The sequence below is a fragment of the Scaptodrosophila lebanonensis genome, unplaced genomic scaffold (assembly GCF_003285725.1).
Source record: "Scaptodrosophila lebanonensis strain 11010-0011.00,11010-0021.00 unplaced genomic scaffold, SlebRS2 tig00000024-arrow-pilon, whole genome shotgun sequence".
NCBI classification, from domain to species: Eukaryota; Metazoa; Arthropoda; class Insecta; order Diptera; family Drosophilidae; genus Scaptodrosophila; species Scaptodrosophila lebanonensis.
This window is the reverse complement of record NW_022060538.1, coordinates 13,089,254-13,112,579: the sequence shown is the minus strand read 5'-3', so window position 1 is coordinate 13,112,579 and position 23,326 is coordinate 13,089,254. Positions and strand designations below refer to the sequence as shown.

General features: G+C 38.5%; 4 protein-coding genes across 5 annotated transcripts; 2 read left to right on the top strand and 2 right to left on the bottom strand.

Annotated features, from left to right (window-relative positions):
• Positions 1–204: 204 nt before the first annotated feature.
• Positions 205–18,587, bottom strand: LOC115622015. Of its 2 annotated transcripts, none has more exons than XM_030515870.1 (8): positions 18,106–18,587; positions 9,931–10,802; positions 3,741–3,862; positions 3,458–3,656; positions 3,308–3,393; positions 2,990–3,245; positions 1,233–2,926; positions 205–1,165 (listed from the first exon to the last, which is right to left on the bottom strand). In XM_030515870.1, exons 2-8 carry the CDS (start codon positions 10,276–10,278, stop codon positions 325–327), a joined length of 3,546 nt encoding a protein of 1,181 aa, XP_030371730.1. In that variant the 5' UTR covers positions 10,279–10,802; positions 18,106–18,587; the 3' UTR covers positions 205–324. The 2 variants fall into 2 exon arrangements, with proteins under 2 accessions (XP_030371730.1, XP_030371729.1); XM_030515869.1 differs by having other exon boundaries at positions 18,137–18,587.
• A 188-nt stretch (positions 18,588–18,775) lies between these two features.
• Positions 18,776–19,221, bottom strand: LOC115622017 (39S ribosomal protein L55, mitochondrial). Its single transcript, XM_030515873.1, has 2 exons — positions 19,048–19,221; positions 18,776–18,991 (listed from the first exon to the last, which is right to left on the bottom strand). Exons 1-2 carry the CDS (start codon positions 19,219–19,221, stop codon positions 18,845–18,847), a joined length of 321 nt encoding a protein of 106 aa, XP_030371733.1. The 3' UTR covers positions 18,776–18,844.
• Positions 19,222–19,372: 151 nt separating this feature from the next.
• LOC115622016 (ATP synthase subunit d, mitochondrial) lies at positions 19,373–20,494 on the top strand. The gene is made up of 2 exons (XM_030515871.1): positions 19,373–19,470; positions 19,813–20,494. The coding sequence occupies exon 2, from the start codon at positions 19,827–19,829 to the stop codon at positions 20,361–20,363; it is 537 nt and encodes a 178-aa protein (XP_030371731.1). The 5' UTR covers positions 19,373–19,470; positions 19,813–19,826; the 3' UTR covers positions 20,364–20,494.
• Positions 20,495–20,720: 226 nt separating this feature from the next.
• On the top strand, positions 20,721–23,223 carry LOC115620762 (scaffold protein salvador). The gene is made up of 2 exons (XM_030514162.1): positions 20,721–22,580; positions 22,644–23,223. Exons 1-2 carry the CDS (start codon positions 21,058–21,060, stop codon positions 22,735–22,737), a joined length of 1,617 nt encoding a protein of 538 aa, XP_030370022.1. The 5' UTR covers positions 20,721–21,057; the 3' UTR covers positions 22,738–23,223.
• The last annotated feature ends 103 nt before the right edge of the window (positions 23,224–23,326 follow it).

Sequence of the window (23,326 nt, the reverse complement as noted above, 5' to 3'; positions counted from 1 at the left end):
TAACAAATGTCTGTACTATATGCGAATTGTGTAAGAAAAATATGTGTTGTTTTGATAATTAGTATCAGTAGACCAAAATCGCAGTTTATCTTCACTAAAATAATGACTCATTTTATATAGTATATGACTTCTCCTTCTTCACACAATGAATAACTCGGAAAATGCGATGAACTGAAAATGAGAAATGACCAGAAAAAGTTAGTGTTTTGTTAGGCGAACTATTTTTTGTATTCTTGTTAAACAGGGTCGAATAAAAATTGTTTGATGTGTGACAAAGGGTTGTTTAAAAAGTGGTTGTAAAACATTGTTATGCCAGTCTTATGGCTAACCTCCGTGCTCACTACCAGTCGGTTGATAATGCTGTTGCTGCTGCTTCTTTTTATCGAAAATAGGCAGCTTTGATTTGACCGCCCCCTCACACACCATCATACGCTGTTGCGCCGGTTTCTTCTCCATGTCGAAGCACAGCGTGTCCGCATTTAGATGCCGCTTAAAGTCTGAGTAACGGCGAGCTTCATAAGAAAAATATTTTGAGCCGAGCGCCGATGCAGCCACTGCAGCAGCGACTGTTCCATTACCGTTGCGATGATGCAGGGAAGGTGGTGAGGAGTCCTGTCGCTTACGTTCGAAATATTCTACGATTTTTGCTATCTGAGCTGACCGTGTGATTGGAAGCGCTGTAAAAGAGCGATCATCCCATAAAAGCGAATCGGAACCAGCAAGGCTGCTTATGTCATCTGAGCTGTCCGTATAAATGGATGAGGTGCGATTCTTACAATATAGGAGTTGGTTAGTGGTGAAAGGACCGCGTTGGAGGAGTGTTTGTATTTCAGTATCAAGAGCTAGATGATTTATTAGTCCTGCCGTCGCGGACAATTGTGGATCGCTCACATTACCGCAAAGCAGTGAATGATGACAATTGTAGCGACGCTGGTACGGAAGGGATGCAGTCAAGTCGGCCCCTAAGTCATCCATGGCCTCAGGGTCTACAGCCGACAGTGTGGGGCCGCTGACCACAGAGCCATCGTTGCCACCAAGTAACATGGACGTACAATTGGAGGAGGAGGTGCGGTGAGTAGGTGCCGCAGTAACTGGGGCTTTGGCTGAACCTGTTGCAGTAGAGGTCGCATAGTAGCAGCAACGGCACAGACTCGCTAGTTTGTCACTAAACATAAAAACAAAATTTCATTCGTCATGAAATAAATACAAGTATGTTATGGGCCACAACTTACTTGAGTTTATTGCTTGCGCCCCAGTCTGGCTCGAGTATACGTTGAGACGTCACCTGGCTATAGCAACAACTACCATTGTTGACCTCGCAGCCAGGCCCTAGCGCATTGATGCCATTCAGTTGCAGACTATGACTTGTGGCGGCGTTGGCGACGTCCGACTCCTCATTGAAGCACGAAAAAAATCCACTTTCTATTGAATCCCGACGCGTTAGACTCTTGCTTAGGGGCAATTCACAATATTTTTTTGCTTCGAGCTCTTCAAAATCGGTGCATGACGAAATAGAGGCAGCAGGAGTCGTAGAAAGGGCAGATAAGGTTGTACATTGGGGAGCTGCATAGGAAGCCGTCGATGCACTGCTGCTATGCAGCTCTTTTAAATCGGCCATGTCCTCGCAGGAGTTACTATCGGTGCCGAGAGGGGCACTTATCAGAGTGACTGTCGATGAGCTTGCTTTGAGCTGCGGCTCCACATCGGATTCGTTGTTACTGCTCTTCATACTGACGACGCCGTTTCCTCGAAAAAGCGGGTGCGTGTATAGCGAGTTCGCGCGATATTTACGCGCAGTGGGATGAGTCGCGTGAGGCCCGGCACTATCATCACTGCTAGCCTCTGCATCGGCACAATTTCCACCGCAGTCCGGATCTTCTCCCTCCGAATTGCAGTCATCGCAGTCATCCTCCTCAAAGCCCTTTTCTGTTGTTGGACACATTGCAGTTGCAGCATCAGCGACGCGCTGTGGCAGCTTCAGTTCAATGGCGCTGTATTTGCGCATCAGTTGCGGGGATACCGGCAAGCTCTTTGGTTCGAAATGCGTTGTTTTTGATGCCTTTGTCGCTGGCTTGCCGTCAATTTCTGTACTCCTCACCTGACTTTTGCACTGCAATGCAACAAGTTCCTTAAAGAAAGGCGCCGACATTTCGAAGCAAGAACTAAACAGGTCGCCCACACCGGCCGCATACGTCTTCGGATTGGCACCTAATATTTTTTTCACCCCCCGTAGCTGTGCCAGCGCTGTGAAGGGGTTAGGCTTGGAGCCATGATCCTTGCTGGACATGGGTTTATAATGCGGGTCCTTCAAGCACATCGTTTCGCCTACCTTCCTCAGCGTTAATACGGCCCACAGTGATGACGGTGGCTCGGGTGCATTTGTAATGGGCTTTACCAAGTCTATTTTTTGATTGACACCAGCTAGCTGACGGGGAGGTGTAGGCGAATGCGTTGATGAGCGTTGGCGCTGCATCTGATGGCAGCGCGCCTTGTCACTTGGAGACGTGTGCAGTGGAAAGTGTATTATGTTTTCGCTAAGCGACCGACGGTGCAATAATATCTCCGCTTCCAGTTTTTGTGTGGCTCGCCGTACGCGAGACTTTAACATGCACTCATCGAATTCGCTGCTTCCGGCTGAGCCGCTAGGCGAGTTTGGTAAGTCTGTCGACGCTGGCTTGCAAATACCATTATGTATTGGAAATTGGAAGCCTTGCGATGAACACACGCCCGCTGGCGCCGTGCAGATGTTTCCTACAGTCGGTATATTGGAATTTGTGTATTCAGTATCACTGCTGTTTGGCGAGCAGCTCATCAGTTCCAAAGAGCTTAGGGGGCTTGTGTACGTTGACTCATGTTCGTATTTTTCCAATAGCAGTGTCAATTTTTTTGTGGCATCATGGAAAGTTGGTCGACTTTTCGGAGCATACTGCAAACGTCAGATTAATTAGTCAAATGGTAGAATGGTGCAAAGATTTCGCTGCTCACTTACCTGGCAACAGTAGAAAGCCAGTCTTAAAAATACTGGAGGTGTATCCATCGGACAGAGCTCCACAAAAGCCAAGTAGTCTAGTCCAAACGAGTCCGTGCGCGGCATCATATCGGGATCGGCCTCGATGCGGGCTATTATCTCGCATTGGATGATGCCGAATGAAAACACATCACTTGTCTGATCGTACCATTGGCTTTTTAGGCATTCCGGGCTAACCCAATATGGCGACCCGACAGTCTCGAGACGCGTTTTCCCACTGTTATAGTAATGAACGTTAATGTCGACTTGGACATGCATAGAAAGTTGGATTGAGCTTACGATTTATCTGGTATCTTTGCAGCTAGGCCAAAATCGCCAACGACCGCTTCGTATTGATCATTTGGTAAATTGCGGATAAGCACATTCTACGATTTCATCAAGTGACACTATTTGGTATTTTTTGGATGGAAATAAAACAATTCAACTTACTTTGCTTGTTAGATCTCTGTGAAAAATTCCTGCGTCGTGCACGTATGCCATGCCGCGCGCTATACCTAGCGCCAGTCTTATTTTCTGTGTGGCACTCAGTACCACCTCATCTTTGGCCAGCAGCTGCTCCAACGAGCCCCCGTTCATATACTCAGTCAGAGCGTGCAATTGCCCTTCCTGCACGCAAACACCCATAAAACTAGAATGGAGTAATCAAACAAACAATATACATATATATAATAACTGTGCTGATGTAATATTATAGCGCTTCTTTTAGCCCTACCTCAATATATTTGCATGTGACAGCTTATTTAAAAGTTGAACTTCGCGCAACATATTTGGACGATTGGCCCGCAATTGATTCATCTTTAAAACCATCACCTGGCCAGTTGTACGATGCGTGACCTGTAAGACACAAATAGAGCGTTTGGATTTAACCATGAATTAAAGGTAATGAAAATATTCAAATCGAGTAAGCACAAAAACACAACTCATTCTAAGCTAAGAAAGTCGCCAAAGTTCAATGCAGGTGAATGTAATAATAAACCAGTTGTATAGCGAAAACGTTGAAGATAACTTTTGATAAATGTGCTTTTATTAAAATACTTTAAATGTGTTTTTATTATGATTGTAAAAGGGTTTAGTACTTGGAATGAAGGCCTTTGATCTGCCAGTCGTTCAAAAGTGCTTAGCCAGATAACCTATGGAGGACGACTAGATCATACACACTTTATAACTATAGGGTGTATAAAAACAATATATGGATTTGAAAAAGTTATAGAAACAATTTTTTAGAAAAGACACCAAAGAAACGATGCAGCGATATTCGCCGAATCTTTTGAACGTCACATCATATCCATCAAGTAGCCACGTTCCTCGCATTGTGTTGCAAGGTGGGCCCTTCAGCTGGTAATTCAATTGTGTTCATAATTTTGTGAAAGACTAAGAAAATTAAAAATGCCGCTGCAAAAATGTAGTCAGTAGTCCGTTACCCGTTATTAATCAAAGCAAAGTGGCGGACTATTAAGTACATGCCACATGTTTTGTTGCCTAGCATATAAACAATTTGAAAGCAATAAAAAAGCAAAACAACTTCAACGGGTTTTCCAAACTCTCACCAATTCAACAGCTGACTACAACAACGAAAGTTGTTATGGCAAAACTTTTGTATGTATAATTATACACCATATACCACTATTCATACGTATTCATACACTTGTCATAGAAAATACACACACTACCGGTCATGGGCCTTTTTTTTGGGAAGTCTAATATCTGCGACGAGTGTTGAAAAGTCCTGTGCATAAAAGTTCTACCGCCGACGCCAACTTGGGCGAAAAAGATTTTGTATTGAAATTCTTCAAGGATGGTTTGCAGAAAGCATAGCACTCGATGCTAAGAAAGAAAATACATACAAAACTTACAGTCTATTTTTATTGATGTCTATGTTCAATTCAATACATTTTTCTTCAGGTTTCTACCTACTACTTATGTATGAATTTGGACCAAAACAGCAATAACATTATCTGATAACGATAAAACTTGACATGAGGTATTAATTGCCAAAATTGAGGACAAAATTGCAATTAAGAAATTACACTAATAGAACGAGTGAGGAGAGCATTGTAGAAAATCAGAACAGGCGCAAATCGATTGGTGATTATAGCTCACATACTGCTGGAAAGCCTATCGTTTATACCCATACGACGAACTTGGCTTGAAATACTGATTAACAACACTTTGTTGGATTATGGAAAAAATGGAAAATGATTTGTGGTAATGCTGAAGGTGAATTAAATGCCAAGCGCGTGGGCCCCGAGTTAATAATAAAGCGATAAGTACGAATTGTGTGTCGTTAATTATCGTTATATTGCTAGTAAAAAGGCGATAAAAGAACAATGGTCTCAAATTAAAAATCATGTAATTAGGGCATTTGGCTAGAGGGTTTATTGAAAAGAAGAATAATAGTACAAGAACATTCCAATGTTTGCCCAACGCTTTGCACAATTATTTATTATTTATATACATATGTATGTGGAAAATTTAAATTTGGCAGACAGATTTTTCGATGAGTTTTCAATTCCCCCATCCCAACCGTCTACTCATTGGACAAAGAAAGCTAATTGGTTGATTGTAACGTCATCTCTCCACCAGTTAACTGTTATCCGTGCGACCTGACCACAAATAAGATGTTCGATTACCAACACTTAACGCCAACTCCCCACATGAGATGTCGATTACCTCTGATCGACTTTTGACGTCAGTTTGGAATTGTAATTCTTTGGAAATAATTCGGTAGCTCCTTATTCGAGGAACGAACTAAGTGTTTTATCTTATTAGCCAGACATCAATTAGGTGTTAACTTTATTGCGGTTTGGAAAAATTTATTTGTTTATCAACACTTGACATCAAACCCACAGATAAGATATTTTTTATTACATTTGAATGGACATATCGACGTGTGTCTTGAATAGATTGAATGCTACAATTTTGAATTCTAGGTATTTTTACATCAGCCACATTAATTTATACATTTATTTTTATTAATTCAACATATTGGTAGCCCATTAATTTGTTGGACACAGCTATCTAGGTAGGTTACTAGCAAGCTCTTGTAATTAGATTAAACACATAAATATAATATTCTTCTCTAGTTGTGTTCATTTCGGAGACTCATAATTTCTTTCATAAGCTACTGTTTTGTTTATAAGCTACAAACATTTCAAAGATTATATAATTCTCTCACTTTGGGTTGGCAATGAGTCCCCAAATGTTCAATTGATTTTCATAACAAAAGTAATTAAACAAATTGAAGAGCAATTGGCTTTCATTGGGCAATCTCTAGGCGGCTAGTAATAGCCTACATACAATTTTTTAAAGCATTCTACTTATTAGCAGGTCCGTTTTAGCCATAGGTAGCTCAAACCAGAACAAGTTTCTAGAGAAAGAGCTAGCTGCAGTCTCGGCTCCACTGAGTGGAATTTAACCTACTTAGTTTGCTTTTTTCATACTTGTGTTCCGTTGTACGTTTTTATTTCTTGCTAACTTGCTTTCAGTTATTATCAAACAAGCACGCGGCTTCTTTGTAAAGAAGCAATTTAATGTTTGCGTTAGCTCTACAAAATATGTATTTAATTCTGAAACCAGTTAGAAGAATCATAAGCCGTTTATTAGCACATTTACTGGAGAGTCGCAGATTAATCAAAGTCGAAATACACGTGCATATGTTTATAATCGAAGTTTGGTGGTTACCTAACATAAATATATGTTTGTTGACATAAACCATAAACGAAAACGTTTTGTTTTGACACATTACAGGCATCATAGCTAAGGATTCTTTGAAGTTGAAAAAAGTACACAAAGCTGATGGAAAATTCGACCTCAAGTAGGGGAAATAATTTCTAAATACACAAAGTCGGTTTGCATAATACTTGTATACGTACAAAATCATTGAGGGAGTTGTTTGCGAAATTTGATCGACGGAAATACATACTTTGAATTAATCTGCAGAGATAAAGCGTATCTACATGCCTGAAATGTACACATACCTAATTCAGTTTTAAATACATTTTTCGAAACAGTCGTTACATATCTATCCCCTCGCACAACGATTTCAGCGGGATTTTTAAGCTCGTGTCTGTCGCACTTGAAATAACACCAGGCTACACCTTAAATACTAGTAGCTTCAGGTGGTTTTTCTCTTTTTTATTACATTTCATAAATTTTTATGTCTTTATTGTTTTTGATGGGAAAATTAGACTTAGTTGCGCTTCACTTGAGTTATTGTTGGCGGGCTCAGATACTATGCGACCTTTTCATTTTAATCTTAAAACATGTAGTCAGTTCAAAATAATATTTATACAATGGATGAATGAATGAACATAATGCTACCAATACTCAAAGCCTCATCATTTGCACCATCACTTTTCTTTTGTGTTTCGGTCGCTGTGTCGCCAGTATTGTGGCTAAAATTAAATAGAAAGTGCACATAAATGGCTTTGTTTCTTTTCATTCACATTAGTTTGTCTGCTCAGTCTTTAGTGTTGCTCCAAACGAATTTATTAATATATATACCCTGCAGCTAAATGGTGAAAGGGTATATCAAATAGTTAGGGATGTGTGTAACACACAAAAAGGCCATGAAGAAGCCTTCCCCCCATAAACACTAGTATATTGGAGAATTCTATTAAATGAATACTATCCAGAACAAAATAAACATTGTAAAGGATTATATGTTAGAAATTATAAATAGTAGTTACAAATCTTAATTAATAAACAATTTTACACAACAAATGGTGAAAATATATTTTATGTAATAATAAGTGTCATCTTAAAATAGGCTTCTTGAAGTAGGGCTTAGCTACTGGTTGATAAATTATAGCTGGTACCCTGCACCAATCTTTTGACTTTATTAATAATATTAATAATACGAAATTTTATAAATACCAAACGATGATCAATAAACTGTTGGTTAAGGAGAAGACAAGTCTTTCGACTACGTTTTTTATATCTAACTATCTAACTGTTGTGGCTCAAAAGGTATCGCTGTGCATAAAGTCTTTATCCGAGGATCTGCCCTGTTTCCTTTTGCCATTTGGGGTTTGAATTTTCTGACATACCCGTGAAAAATATCTCTAACTGGAAATATTTTGCTGCTGCAGATGGAGTTCCCTAGCTAATATAATGGAACACTTATAACAGCATGTATAAAAATAAATCTGCAACTACAATTGCATTGAATTGTATTTGAAATTTCCTCTTTTTCCAGATTTCTTTTCATTTTAACATTTTAGTATAAGAAGCAATAAGACAACCATTAATATGTTTAACTTAAATATGATCAGTCGAAACGTATCATCTTGCCTAAAATGTGCTCTCAACTATTACATTCAATGCATTTAAAAGCTTAACATTTCTTTTAACAACGCTGCCTTACAGTCTATAGACATCGGTGCACTGAACCCAATTGGAAGCGCAGTCAGTCAACAAAAAATGAAATAAACGAGTTTTCACTCGAATCAGCAACGGGCAGCTTTCCTAAAAACATTCACATCATCTCAGCCTGCTCTGCCTCACCGGCCTGTTGTTATGTATGTTATACATCACCACCAACATGTTTTTACATATGCGGTAACGTTGGTTTGGCTGCTGTCAATAAAAATATTGACTGGGCAACTGGAAATGAGCCACTATTCATATTTTATCATTTTAACTCTGCGCACTCATATGGTTTTCTTAATTCACCCACCTCTGTGCCGTAAAATTGTTTATAAAAAACATCAGATTTTCTTATAGTTCTCCAAAATTTGTAGTGTTTACTTAGAGATACCTTTATCTCATACAATATGTAATATCTTATATAAAGATTGATTAAGCAAGGCTGCAGTTCGATAAATAGCGGTGTTTGGTAATGGTTGAATTTGAGCAAATTCAACCCGCAAGTGGGGAAAGATGGAATCCCTTTTGAAAAATGTTTGGAGCCAACTATCAACGTTTTTATTTAAAATAGCAATACCATTTGTGTAACTCTTGCCAATAATAAGGAGCGCATAGTTTCTTATTTTTAATCACCTATATAATTGCTTGCGATAGGTGTGCGATAAAGAGTTGAGTTGGAGATTAAAAAGAAAAGTATCCTTTTAGGGTCGCTAACCTCCCACAATTTGTTTGCACTTCCAATTGTTTCAACGCAAAACGTTTGTACTCGCAAATCTTCCAAAGCATGTTCGGTTCCAAAAAGAATAATACTCTGGACATGTAAACATGGTGTGTACACTCAACTAGTTCTTAGCCAACTGCTTTGGTTCTGGTATGGTTCCGTACAGGTTTCGTTTTCTATCTTGCTTGTACCTGATTGCTGCTTGTAACATATATTCTATTTAGCTTACTCCTCACTTAAGACGTGTTACAGCTTTTCGGTTAAAGGTCCATCAGGGAAATAATAGTTTAAGAGTTAATTTACATTGAAAATTGGAATAACCCCAGAGTACTAAGCGAATTGTGTAAAAGGACATTTATCATCACACCATTACGGCTACCTGGGCTGGTGTCAATGACATTTTTTGTGTTTAAAAAGTCAAAGCAAATGCTTGTTAGTTCCCCTCATTACTTCTTGGATCAGGCTAACAAAAATTTCAAAAACCAATCTAAAACACATTTTACAGAAATATGAAATATGTACGAGTATTGTTGCTTTCTTAACAATTTCTCAGCCCAACACGAGCAGTTTCTGTAGGCGCACAAATAGCAATTACTAACTATTGTTCGCCATTGCGTAGCAAGAAAGAGATGGAGTAGATGTGGAAGATGCGGCATTAAGCAATTAAAAATTAAAAAGTTTAATTAATATTGTGTAAATATTAGTAGCGTGGCAGGCGCCGACGAAAAATGAAAGTGTCGTCAAAAAAAAAATTGAATTGTGGTTCAATGAATGCTTTTTATTGAAAGCATGAAAAAACATTCAATTTACTGACCTTATAAACCTCGGAGAAAAATCCGGATCCGATTTTTTCCTTTACAAAGTCATCCACGGAATACAGTGCTGACACAGCAGTGCGAAGGGCGAGGCAGGATGATCCGGTTACGAGGCGATCTGACGAAATGGTGCGGTTGACTGACGGTGGCAGCCTGTTTCCATTGAAACGCACTGTAATTTCATTGCCAGTCGGGTGGGCGACACCAGTACCAGCACCTTGGCCAGTACCCTCGTGGGACGCTGTTGCACACATGCCAGAGTCCGCTTGGTGGCCCGGCTTCTGGCTGTTTTGCTTGCGTTGATCCTTCTCTGGTGGCCCAGGTCCACTATGTTGATTCAAGCTCATCGTTATCAACTACACCGAATATATTTCCTGTGTAGTGTAAGAGGTGTTGTGGTATACTTCCGTGGTAGCTCCAGCTCGTTGTTTAGCACCGTTGAAGCCCTGCTGTACCTGTTCGACTTATGGAGGACCACCACATTGGCACACACAGAACACAAGGACAACAGCAAAACACCAGCACGTTTACAGTTCAGCAGTCTATTTTTGTGATTCTTATTTTGTGTTTAAATACACAGCGCACGTTGCACGAGACATCAACAGACGAATGGAGTGCAAATGAAAATTTGACAACTTGAATAATTTTGAAACCAACAAAATATTAGACACCCAAAATCTCTCAACATATGCATGTAATAGGTATATACATATATTCAATATGTTTCCAGGAATTTTTTGTTACATCTGAAGCTGACAAAAAACTCCGCTTTTTATTCATTTAGTTAATAATATGTATGTTGTTGGCACGGTTTGTTGCATGTTTTGGAAGGGCAAAATTCCTGCACAGGAAGCGCAATGTCAATGGAAGCCTGCAAAATATAAATCAAAAAAATTGTTCACTTTTAGTCAATTGTTTGTTATAGAGCAATCACAATACATATACATATACAAATATTGATAGGAATTACGCAATGGAGTATGAGTCGCATGATCGCGTTTTAACTCATACATACAAGTATGTACATACATATGCGTATGATTTATAGCCGACGCATTATTTCTTACTTACGTAAGAAATTTAAAAAAGGTAATTAGAAAAGTGTCTCCATAAGCTATAAGCTGCTCACTATAGAATTCGCGGTTCCTTAACGTGCTAATTAACTATTCAGGGTCAAAGTCGACTCACCCCGTTGTCATAGCAACTATGTATGTATGTACTACATACTTGTATGTACGTATGTATATGTATGTATAGCAAAGTGTTGGTTTTCTGCATGTGCTTATCAGCAATATTGATACCGAAACACAAAATGCTTTTTGTTGCTTTAATGCTTGATAAGTGGCAAAAAATTGTCGAGCGTTAGAGTTGCACGCGCCCGGCTCTTGTATACCCTGCACCTTTCTACCCCTGCCCCAGATTCGCAATCACATTTAAATCACAAAAAAGCTATAATTTCAAGATTTCGTACTTTTATATGTAATTTATTAAACTGAGCATAAAATGACATCATATGTATGGGTGTATGGGTCTCTGACATGGTTAAGGGAAGACTTCTACACAGTCCGGGAAGCTGTGCTGGGACAGACAACTCGGCTTGAGGGAAGATTAATAATAAGAAGCCTCCTTAAGGAAATTTCCTAGGGACAAAAAAGTGGGAATTTATTCCGTCTTTTAACATATCTGTAAATTATAAAACAATTTCACTTTTTTCTTAAATTTTTTTTTTTTGTATAAATAACATTTGAATGATAATCTCTACTTTTTTCCATAAAATCGACGCAGTACTCCCTAATGAGAATACATTTTAAGAGTTATAGCTACATCTGTCAAATTTATCACATTTGAATCGGAGTTAATATTTTAGCATTCTCCTTCAAAAAAACTTGCATGTTGTGCTTTATTCTATTTAACAATATTACCTAATTTATTAATGCCTGATAATGACAATGGAAGAATTAAAATGCTTTATGATGGCAGATAGTGGGCCATTTCTCGTAAATAGCGTTATAATAATTTATATTGGAGAAACATGTGAGCAACAAAAAAAAAAATGGATGAGTCGGAAACCTGACAGCGGAGGGCGTACAGCTTCACCGAAGCCGAAGATAAGTTTGTAGAACTTTTTTTTGTTTTCTGTATTGTTTTTATTGCACAATATAATCTCAAGGAGAAGCAAAAATGTTAGCAATTTGATTTGCACCTTTTATCAGGAATGCTACGATAAGATTGCGTCAACTGGAAAAATTCACGTAAAATTGACTTCTAAAACGGCCCAAAAAAACCAACAACAATGTAAGAGGAATGAATCTGATTTTAAATTTGGTTATAATAACTTCAAGCACATTTTTTATTTATTTCTAGAGGTGCAGCTTATGGCAATAGAAAGTTCTATTCTATACAATGATAATGATTGGCCAATTCAAATCCGCAATCATCTCAGATGTCATCCAAAATGTGGGTTAATTCATAATATTTATGAAATTAAATATCTCCCTAGCATCAATTAATCGCAATTTAATAATAATTGGACAATAAGTTTACAACAAATTTAGAGACGACTGACTAACATTCAAAGGAGTTTAAAAGGGTTTCCATCTGTTTTGGAAAGTCATATGTGAAGAGAATGTTGACTACAATTGTGCTTCGATTCTTGTATTCGCGGTATCGAGCAGGGGAAAGTTGGCGCTTGTTGTGAAATAATCGCTTGAGCCTTGACCTCGCTAAAAGGGCATCACGAAATCGATTAGTTTAAGTAACACCCAGAAGTATACATATGTGTTTTTGATGAGCATACTAAGGCAAGTCGTTATAGACATCCCCGTCTGTTCATACGTCTGTGAGTATGAGTTCAAGTATCCACCCAATCCGTAATGAGCTTTTGGTTAAAAGTGTATCATCGCATTTTGATTGAAGAATAGATTTCTAGATTCGTTAATTCACAAGGATGAGCACGTTTACGTTTACTAAAAATCCCCCCACTTCTCCGCCAAAGAATTTTTGAATAACTCCGGTAGTTCTTGGTATTGTGATTATAAATTTAACAATTGCATTTTTTTAACGGCTTGATTGTTAAAGAAATTACAGCCATAAATGTAACCTCTGCCTAGGCTCTGCCGGCGGCCGCTGTTGCTAATGTGCTTCAGGTGCTTACAAGCACATATACATATACTTTTACATAGAGATATTAAATTCATTTAAATTCAATTAAGGTCAGTAAGAACCGGATTTTAGTCGTTTAACTAAAAATCTAATTTTTACCATGATTTACATTTTTCTTTGTCGAATAAATGGACCCTACAATACTCCTTTGAATGTTTAATTCTTTAATGTTTGTCCCCAGCCATAGGTGTAGGCTTTATCTCCGTACGTTCCGTTAATTATTTGTTCATAAAACGGCACAGACGGGTAGGTGAAGCTTATGTGAAGCTTCTTTAGTCATACTTTTTATGCAAATATTCTTGTGTATACATACTTTGTGGGGTCTGGAACGACTCCCTCTAGGCCTTAGATAAGATTTCGCAACAATGCAGGTACGAGGTATACATAGGTTACAAAACACAAGTCGAATGCATTATCTTGACTGTTGCAGAGAGACACAGATATAAAAACCAATAATCAAAAATATACAAAGCGAAGCATTATAAAATGTGCAAGACTGTAGTAAAAACGTCACCAAATTCAATTAAATGAAACAATATTTGATGTTTCGTATTGTGCATGAATGTATTATGTTTGCATTTAAAAAAATGATCAAAACTCTATGGCCAAACACATTTCAAAATGCGCAATCGAAAATGCCGTTGAATTTCCCAAGGTTGCGCATAAGCCGCATACATTGGTCAACAAACTCGGATGACCGGTTTTTCTCTTAACGTTGTGTTTTGGGAAATTTCAGGTCGACTCAAGATTTAACTTTGTTGTGAAGTTTGAAGCATTTTTAAGATGCACACATCCACCCATTAAATGGCATGAGTTATTATCAGTGAAACAGTTGACCGGCTATTTAGTTCACAGTTCATAAAATACCCGTTTTATTTTAATTAACTAAGTCAATTGCTAATTGTTTCATGAAAATCAAGCATTAGCGCTTATTTGAAAAGCTTGCTTGTTTCTTAATAAAAAATAAGAAGGTGTCCGTTAGCGGTTTAGTAACATACCAATATTCATGTTTACAAAAAATAGCCAATTTTTTTGAGGGTCTACTTCTAAACTATAAGCAGAGTACGACCCCGAGACGTACTCAATAGGGAAACACTATCAGGTATGAAACACTAAAAGTCTACTCTTGATGTATGAAAGGACGAGTCGATCGGAATAAGGCGAAGAACATCGGTAAGTACAAAACTTAGACCAATTATCCAGGTCCCTTTTTCTTATTTTAAAGGACATATACGAGTAATTTCCATCAGACAAATCGATTAATTAAAACTGAAATCAATTTTTTTTTACTTAGATATTGGTTCCAAATTGCATGTTCAGAATTTGTTGTTAGCTTCTGGTGCTTAGTCGTAATCAAAAAAGCTTTATGTATCTATGTATATAGAAGACTATGTACACATCTTATTGATGGCGTTTTCTTTGGGGGTCCGGCCGAATACCTCGCCCACAAATGTAAACAAATTAGCTTAGGTCGCATTAACTGTCGAGCGAACAGGGCGGCGATGTGTACACGTGACCAAACACCACGACGTACAAGAAAAGCACCTCCCGCAACCGCAGAAGCATTCGAGCATCTAACAGAACATTTGCAGTATACACACACACACACACACACAGCCACGTAAGTATGTATTGTCAAAAAGAAATTGGCAACAACAACTTACTTCCAATTGGGGTCTGCCAGCAATAGACAACAAACAAGCAGAAACAGCAAGATCGCCAACTGTGAAATACCCTACAACAATGTTTTAGAGCTTAGCCGGGTATTGAAGAGTAGATCCGAGAATTTGTGCTTTAATGGTGTCACCCTATACCATAACTGTCTGAAATTTCTGAACACGCAATTTTTTTTTAACTGTCGATACACATAGGTATGACAATACAAAAGTTATAAAAAAGCCTTATACGCGAGGTAATGGTCTATAAAAGCCAATAATCTAAGAATTTATTAAAACGCCAATTATTAAATATTAAGCAATAAACCAAATGAAAGATGGTAATCACTGTCCCTGGTTCATTAGCCAGTGCGACCTTTCACAGCTGTGAAAGGAAAGAGAGAGTTCGGTTGAAAGCAGATGGAAGTGATTTTTATTAATTAAACATAGAGACCAGAAAGGATTGTGCAATGGATAATTAATTGTACGTCTATGCAAAACAAGAGCAAGAGAATTTCTCCGACAAACAATTTGTGGAGGAACACAACTCCAGGGACAAGGGAGGAAGATTAATAAGCAGAAGCCTGCTTCAGTGGGCGGGCAAAAAAAGACTGGGGTGATCCCAGTGGGATCCCAGTTAAAGCTACAAAGAGCAAAATAATGGCATTGTTTCTGGACCGACTTAATCCGATCTTGATGCGTTCTATACGCATGCGCAGTATTCTAGTACAGTATTAAAATCTTTGAGAGAGTGCGATGCAGATTAAAGTTGAATTTGGAATTAAGAAGTACTCCAACATACGTTGCAATAGTTCATACTAAATCGTACAAGTGATTAAATATGATTTTATCCGATAAAATAAAACGTGATTAGTAAGTGTAAACGGTGATTTCTCTTCTTTATTTTTAGTGTGCACAAATTAGTCATTTATATAAGTAACCAAATAAAAAACTAAAATAAATTCAAATGTTAAGCGATTTGTTTAACGAAATTGCCTTGGCAGAAGGGTCTTACGAATAAGTAGAGAATTTTGTAAGATGACGAATTTTGTATTTATTCATGTTTCACAAGCTTTATGAACAATGCAAAAGAAAAATGCATGCTTTCCCATCTGCCAAAAAAACATATTCAACTAACAGGTTCAACAGAAAATCAAATTTAATTTTATTTGCGTTGCAGTCTTGCTAATTCAATTGATATTTCTTTTGAAGAGCTGATCATTGAGGAATTGTTTAAATGTAACATATAATATATACACAATTAATGGAATATACATGCATTGCTTTTTTATTATTATTTAAACAATGAATTGTGAGTTGTTGATGGGGAAGGTTAAAAAAAGAAGTGAAAAACAAATACAAAGGCACATTGTTTGCTTTGTTTCATTACATTTTCATGAAATGCGTAAAGTGGCGTATTTTTCAATTTCCAACAGAGTATCCTCAGTTGGGCCTAATAAATGTTTATCGCAGTTTCGTCCCATTGATTAGTGAAAGTGCTGTAAGTAGATTTCTTCATAGAATATTTATTTTTAACAAATGCATATTCTTTGTTTTAAATGCCTTACAGGTTTGCAAATATTTTAAAACGTGTGTACAATACCTACATTTTACACAATATACAAATATTGCAGAGTGTACCAGGGGAATATTTGTATTCGAGATGCTCGCCTACATTCTTTGGTACATATAGTATGTATGAGTTACTATTTTTAACATTTTTTATGATGCGAAAACAAACAACAAATAAAATAAAAATAAAATGGAGGCGCGAGCTGTATGCTCCCAATTAAAAGTTATTTTATTTCAAATTTTTTTTTGTATATAAATACGGACATATTTGTATATTCTTATGGATATATACAACACTTGCATGTGAATTTCAATATTATAAAACCGATTGATTTCGTGATCTTAGCTTAGTCTGTTTTGCAGGCCTGTACTGCGTCTTGTATACAAGAATACAATGATTGCAAAAATCTTCTCTCCCTTAATCTACATAGAGAAATACAGGCGTTGGGTCGAGCTAAGCCGTTTCCGGAATTTGAAAAGCTATGTATTATTGACAAACTCAAACGATTTTAATGAAAATTAACGGATGTACATACTACTATTACTAAATATGTTTTAGATAATAGGATATTATGGAATAAGATGATGGTTTTGTCAGAATGGTACTCTCCATTGTACACAGATAAGGTATTGAAGAAGTAGAACACAAATACAACAAATGAAAACAACACCACGGCCGGAGACAAAAACATTTTTTAGGTGTTAAGCTTGGTAATAAAAAAAATATTTTTATGGGAGCATTCATATAGCATGGCGCTCTGAACGTATGAAATAATTACGAAAGGCAACAATACAAGTATAAAGGAAATTGCTCTAGCTTAATGGAATTGCAGACATATACATGAACATATGTACATACTATGTTGATATGAATGGATGGTAAATATACATATGTATATAAGACAAGTGAACGTACTTACAAATATACATATGTATGTACATATGTATTTTGCATTTAATAACACCGACTAAAACATCTGTCTCAACGTTTGAATATTTGGTTGGAAAAAGACGGCAGATGTAATCTCGTGTTGGCTTTTCTTCTTGTTGTTAGCTGCGAATGCGTGCGTGTGTTATTTTTACATTTCCGCTGCTTACGAAAATATTTAAGTATGTGTGTATGTATGCATATACTAATGGTATGTGCTGTGCATCCCACATTCCCCGCTTAACATTCATAGCGCTTGTGCACTCACAAGCAAACTCATGCATATGTATGCGCATACATACAAACATATACATACATATGTACATATTTCCGCTGCCATGTAAATGCTGCGGTGCAGAAAACGCAGCATAAAAGAGAACGAATTCTTATATGTGTGTGTGTGTGTGTGTGCTCATACCCTGTAGTGCCTATGACTGGAGACTCATAGACCACTCGCTGACTATTGAGTGTCCACTAACTGCTGGCCAATTCATTTGATATACTATCAAGCGAAAAATTTTCTCACACAAGTCGCGCTCCATATTGGGTTAATTTGTAGTCGCATATTTTCCAATGGTGTATTTTTCTGATTGTCTGTCCTTTCTGATTAGGATAATTTTGCGTTCAAATAGACCTGCAACTATCCACCTTTGCATGGGAGAAGCTATTCGCGATATAATGCAGATGTGTTGCCTATTTTCTTACTCTATTTACAAGGTAGGCATTCCCCACTGTCAGTTCTAGAGGGTACACTCACACACACACACACATATATACTTATGTATACGCATCGAAAATTGTTGTACAACAGAATCCATGTGAAGAAAAACAGAAAGCGTCCGCTTTCCGCAGCTTACCGCTTACACAAAGTAGACTAAAATTATTTACCAGTTCTTTTTATAATCCAATTTTGTACATTTTCATCTGAGCAGTTGCCGTTATTCACGTATGTACATACATTGTATGCTGTTTCTGTAGTTTTCACTTCACACACACATACATTGAACACAAAATATGCATATTGCATTCGCTTTTCTTATTTGATTTGCTTTCTCGTCGGTATGTAAAAACATGTATGTACAAATATTTGTTTTGAAATTATTTTCATGCCGATATACGTACAAAATATTTGTTGGGATACATTTGGATTGTCGCGACGATGACAATTTAGCGTTTTATTTTCCTTTAATATAGGCAACTTTCATCCGAAAAAGTTTTCATTTGAAGACATTTGTTTTTGGCAAATCAAGTCAATTTATAAATTGGTTACAGAACACAACATTTTGTTTAACAGCATTGTATGCTTAATTTATTGATGTATGTGCAATCGCACGGATTAAGTAGGAAATTAAATAAACAACACGACCGACGCGCAGCAATAGCAGTGGTAGTCTAGTAATAGAGCTGGAAAACAGCCGATGATTTTTACCATTATCGATGCAACATAGAAAAACATCGACATTGTTGACTCCATCTTACAATCGATTAAAGCAAGAAATCGATAAAATACCAAATTCGACAATACGATTTGGTAGTTTTAATATTTATATTTCTAAAAAATACATACATATATATAACAAGTTCACATATACACGACTACTTCTTGTTTATAAACTTCATGTACTTCTTTGCATTAAAACTGTCCTCCACTTCCTCCATAATTTTGACCTTTTTACGAGGCTTGCGAGCCTCAAGGCGGGCTTTTCTTTCGCTATCCGACAACGAACTCAAATCCAATGGCAACTGCGTGGGATAAAATAATAATATAACTAACGCAAGACATCGCACGGTGAACTTACTTTAATAATCTTGCGAGGTTCGTGATAACGAATCATTATTGTAGAGCCATCCGGTTGCACAACAACAGTTGGATACATGCGGCAGTAAATAGAACGATGCAAACGCGTTACCGCTGCCGTTGTGGAAGAGATGTTACGCACTTGCCAAATTAGAGGAAACTGCTTTATAAGCATCTTTATAAATTAATATTAATGTTCTGTTCGGAAATGTGTTCAAGCTGATGTTCATACAGAACGAGGGGATAAAACAGCTGTTTATTTAATAGAGATGTGCTTTCGCCGTGTGTTATGTTGACGATATGTATGACCTATGTATATATGTAAATTGACGTATGGCACTGTTAACACAACATTTTGTGAGCAGCGAATGTTATAGTTAGTTTGACGTTTCACACTCGTTTGTGCTTCAAGCGTTGCGTTGTGGTAAGTGTGCGGGATTTTATATTCGCAAAATAATTATAAAAGAATCTGGCAAGAGTAAATTCAGCCAAGTTGCATAATTTAATGGACTACATAAGTGAAAACACAAAGTGGCGAAAAAATAACATATTCTGGAATAATAGTAGAAATCAATCGGCAGCTACTGCCTAAATTACATAATATTTTCATACGCAATTATATGTACGCTTTGTGCCAACTTCCCAAGAATTATTCTCATATTACTTTAGTAATAAGAAGTATATTTGCCATACAATGCATAAAATGTTGTATTTAAATATATTTTCTAAACTACCATAACCTCACCTTGTTTATTGATTCTTCTAGTACTCTGCTAAACTATGGCCGCCCGCCGTATCGCTCAATCATCTATTAACTGGTCCGCTCTGGCCGAGCGTGTGCCTGCCAATCAAAAGAGTAGCTTTGGAGCCTTCAAAACCAAGGCTGATACCTATGTCCGCGCGGTCTTGGCCAACCCGGAAACTCCTCCAAAGATTGATTGGGCGTACTACAAGAACTTAGTGCCCGTTGCCGGTTTGGTCGACAGTTTCCAGAAGCAGTACGATGCGTTGAGCGTGCCTTATCCCAAGGACACTGTGTCGCCGCAAGTTGATGCTGAAATCAAGGAAACCCAAGGCGAGATTGCAAGCTTCAAAAAGGCATCCGAGCAGCGCATTCAAAACTTACAAAAGGAAATCGCTCATTTGAAGTCTCTGTTGCCATACGATCAAATGACCATGGAGGATTACCGCGATGCATTCCCCGAAACCGCTTTGGATCCCCTTAACAAGCCCACGTTTTGGCCCCATACACCAGAGGAGCAGGTTGGTTATAAATCTAAGGAGCAGCTCGAAGCTGAGGCTCATGGTCATCATTAGACGGATGAATCGACAGGCGTGCCTAGATGGGAATACAGCCGCTGTAATGCGAATTATTAAGCTGAAAACAACAGTAACAGCACGATAATGTTAACAACAGTTAAAATAAACGAAAATCTTTAAAATTGGCATTCCCTATTTTGTATGTACATCTGTGTGTAATATATAAATATAGGCACATATATAAACACGTATGAATGTTCATGTGTATCTATAGTACATCGAATGAATTTATGTATGTACGTTTACGCACCTAAGGCAGCGGTCTCTCGTTAGTAATCAGCTGTTTTTAGCGGCACTGGGCTGCCAACGTTAATTAATATAAAAGTTCTAATATCATTCGAGAGAGGTGATGTAGCAAATGCTTCACTTCTAAACATAGTTGATAAACTGAACAATTTGATGTAGACTACTGCCTTTGCCGAAGGCAATGCTCCTTGAAGAATTTTGAACCCATGAGTTGGCCTGCCCTGGCAACTCTGCCATTAGTCGTTCAACAAGTAATTTGCACAACAAACACTAAATTTGTAATAATGGAAAACCCATCACAAAGGAGGAGCGCTCGCTGTTGATACTGGTGTTGATTTAGGAGTTTGACTGTTCTTCAGCCAAACTACAAATACATATCAACAACAAAAAAGTTTTGCTGATAGAGCTCGGCCTTGGTAGAGGTGGAACAAGAGCGTTTCGCTGTATGAACTATCTAACAATTTTGCTGTGCAATCAAAAACCGACGATGCTCTCGCGCCGGAGCAAGGAGAAATCGCAAGCACACAAGGAGGGCGTTGTGGGGAAGTATGTAAAAAAGGACACCCCACCAGAAATACCGGTAATCAATGTGTGGACTTCGTACGGAGATCAGCGTGCCAAAAAGAAGTCGCTCCAGCGGTGTGCCAGCAGCTCACCCAACTGTGAGTTTAAGCCGCGAAGCTCAAGCACGAGTCGCAACACGTACTCTGCCCAGTACAACACGCAGCCGGACTACTACCATGCTCGGCGAGCACAGAGTCAGCTACCGCCTGCTCTACACAATAAACCACAGCAACGCCAGACGGATCTGTATGCACAATCAATGGTGCCGTTTCGAACAAGCAGCACTCAGCTAAGCCAAAATAGTAGTAACTATGTGAACATCGAGCAGGTTGAGCGCATGCGACGCCAACAGTCGTCGCCGCTGCTTAGAGCGTCAACAAGCGGATTTCAACGCAGCTACTCCACGAATCAAAATCATAAGCTTGTACACGCACCAGATGCACATGCTCAGATTGGCACCAGCAACTATGATGCCGATCAAGGACTGTTGAGTTCATCTTATGCAAACATGCTGCAGATATCTCAGCGACCCCCAGCACATTTTGCATTACAGCAACAACAACAGCAGCAACAATACCCAATCTATGAGAATCCCCACCGTATTTCATCCATGCGCGTGGGACAATCTCAACGCTCAGAGTCGCCCATTTACAGCAACACATCTGCCTCAACTGCCACACTATTGGCAAATTCACATCACCTCACTGTGCCTTCCTCTGGTTCGTTGAGCGGACGAGGTGACAGTTCTGGTAGCTTGCGGGGTGTATCCAGCTCCATACAATCTCTCTATGCACCAAAAACGTCTTCTGTGGAAACTGGCAGTGCAAATACCCCCACTGGTGTTGGTAATAGCGGAAACAGTTCGCTGCACAAAGTGCCTTCGCAGCAGTCCCTAACGGAGGAACTGCCACTGCCCCCCGGCTGGGCGACAATGTTCACCATGCATGGTCGAAAATATTATATTGATCATAATGCCCATACAACACACTGGAATCACCCACTGGAACGTGAAGGTCTGCCGGTTGGCTGGCGTCGCGTCGTGTCCAAGTTGCATGGAACATATTACGAGAATCAATACACAGGCCAGTGCCAGCGCCAGCATCCCTGCCTCACATCTTACTACGTCTACACCACATCGGCAGAGCCACCAAAAACAATAAGACCAGAGGCGCCATTATATGCCCCACCAGCGCACACACACAATGCTCTTGTACCAGCCAATCCCTATCTGCTCGAGGAGATACCCAAATGGTTGGCTGTCTATTCTGGGGCCGACTCCTCCAAGGACCATTTGTTACAGTTTAACATGTTCAGTCTGCAGGAGCTCGAAGGTTTCGACAGCATGCTCGTGCGCCTCTTTAAACAGGAGCTGGGCACGATTGTGGGCTTCTACGAGCGTTATCGGTAAGTAATGACCATGCTCTGGACCTGATTGTTAACTAAATGTTTACATTGTATTCTTCACAGTCGCGCTTTAATACTCGAGAAGAATCAACGAGCCGAACAAGAGCGCAAGCTTCAGGAGCTGCATGCAAGCGGCAACCAAAGTCACCACCAATGACACCAACGAAAACGTCGTCGCCGAGGTCGACCCACTGCATTAGTGAAAAAGAAAATTGTAGCTACGTTAGCGCAACCCACACTCGCCACCACATTTATTCGATTCGCCACAACATATACGACAATACTATATACAAATCTGTGTAATACTAAAGATGTCTTTAAAATTGAAGGTAGTGTAAGTTGTCATATAGAATGACGCTACTCTCAATATTTTATAATGATTAAACGTTAATTTATAAAATGGAATTTGGAAAACATGACTATATTCTGTGTCCTTATTAGGATTTACAAACATACATATACAAACATGGGCGTAGACAGGATTTCATTTAAGAGGAGGCCAGACTACATACTAGCACACATGCGTTTCAACAAAAGACGAGCATATAGAAAAAATGATGAACCCCAAAAAAAATCAATCCGGTGTACTTTGTATTGCAGAAATAAAACCAAGCCTAAAGCTGCGGCATGCATCTATATTTAACTTAATTGTGTTTTAATGACTTCGGTGGGTTGAATATGTTGTGTAAAAAGTGAGAAAAATGAGCGTTTAAAATGTTTTTTTCAAAAACAGAAAAACACTTAAA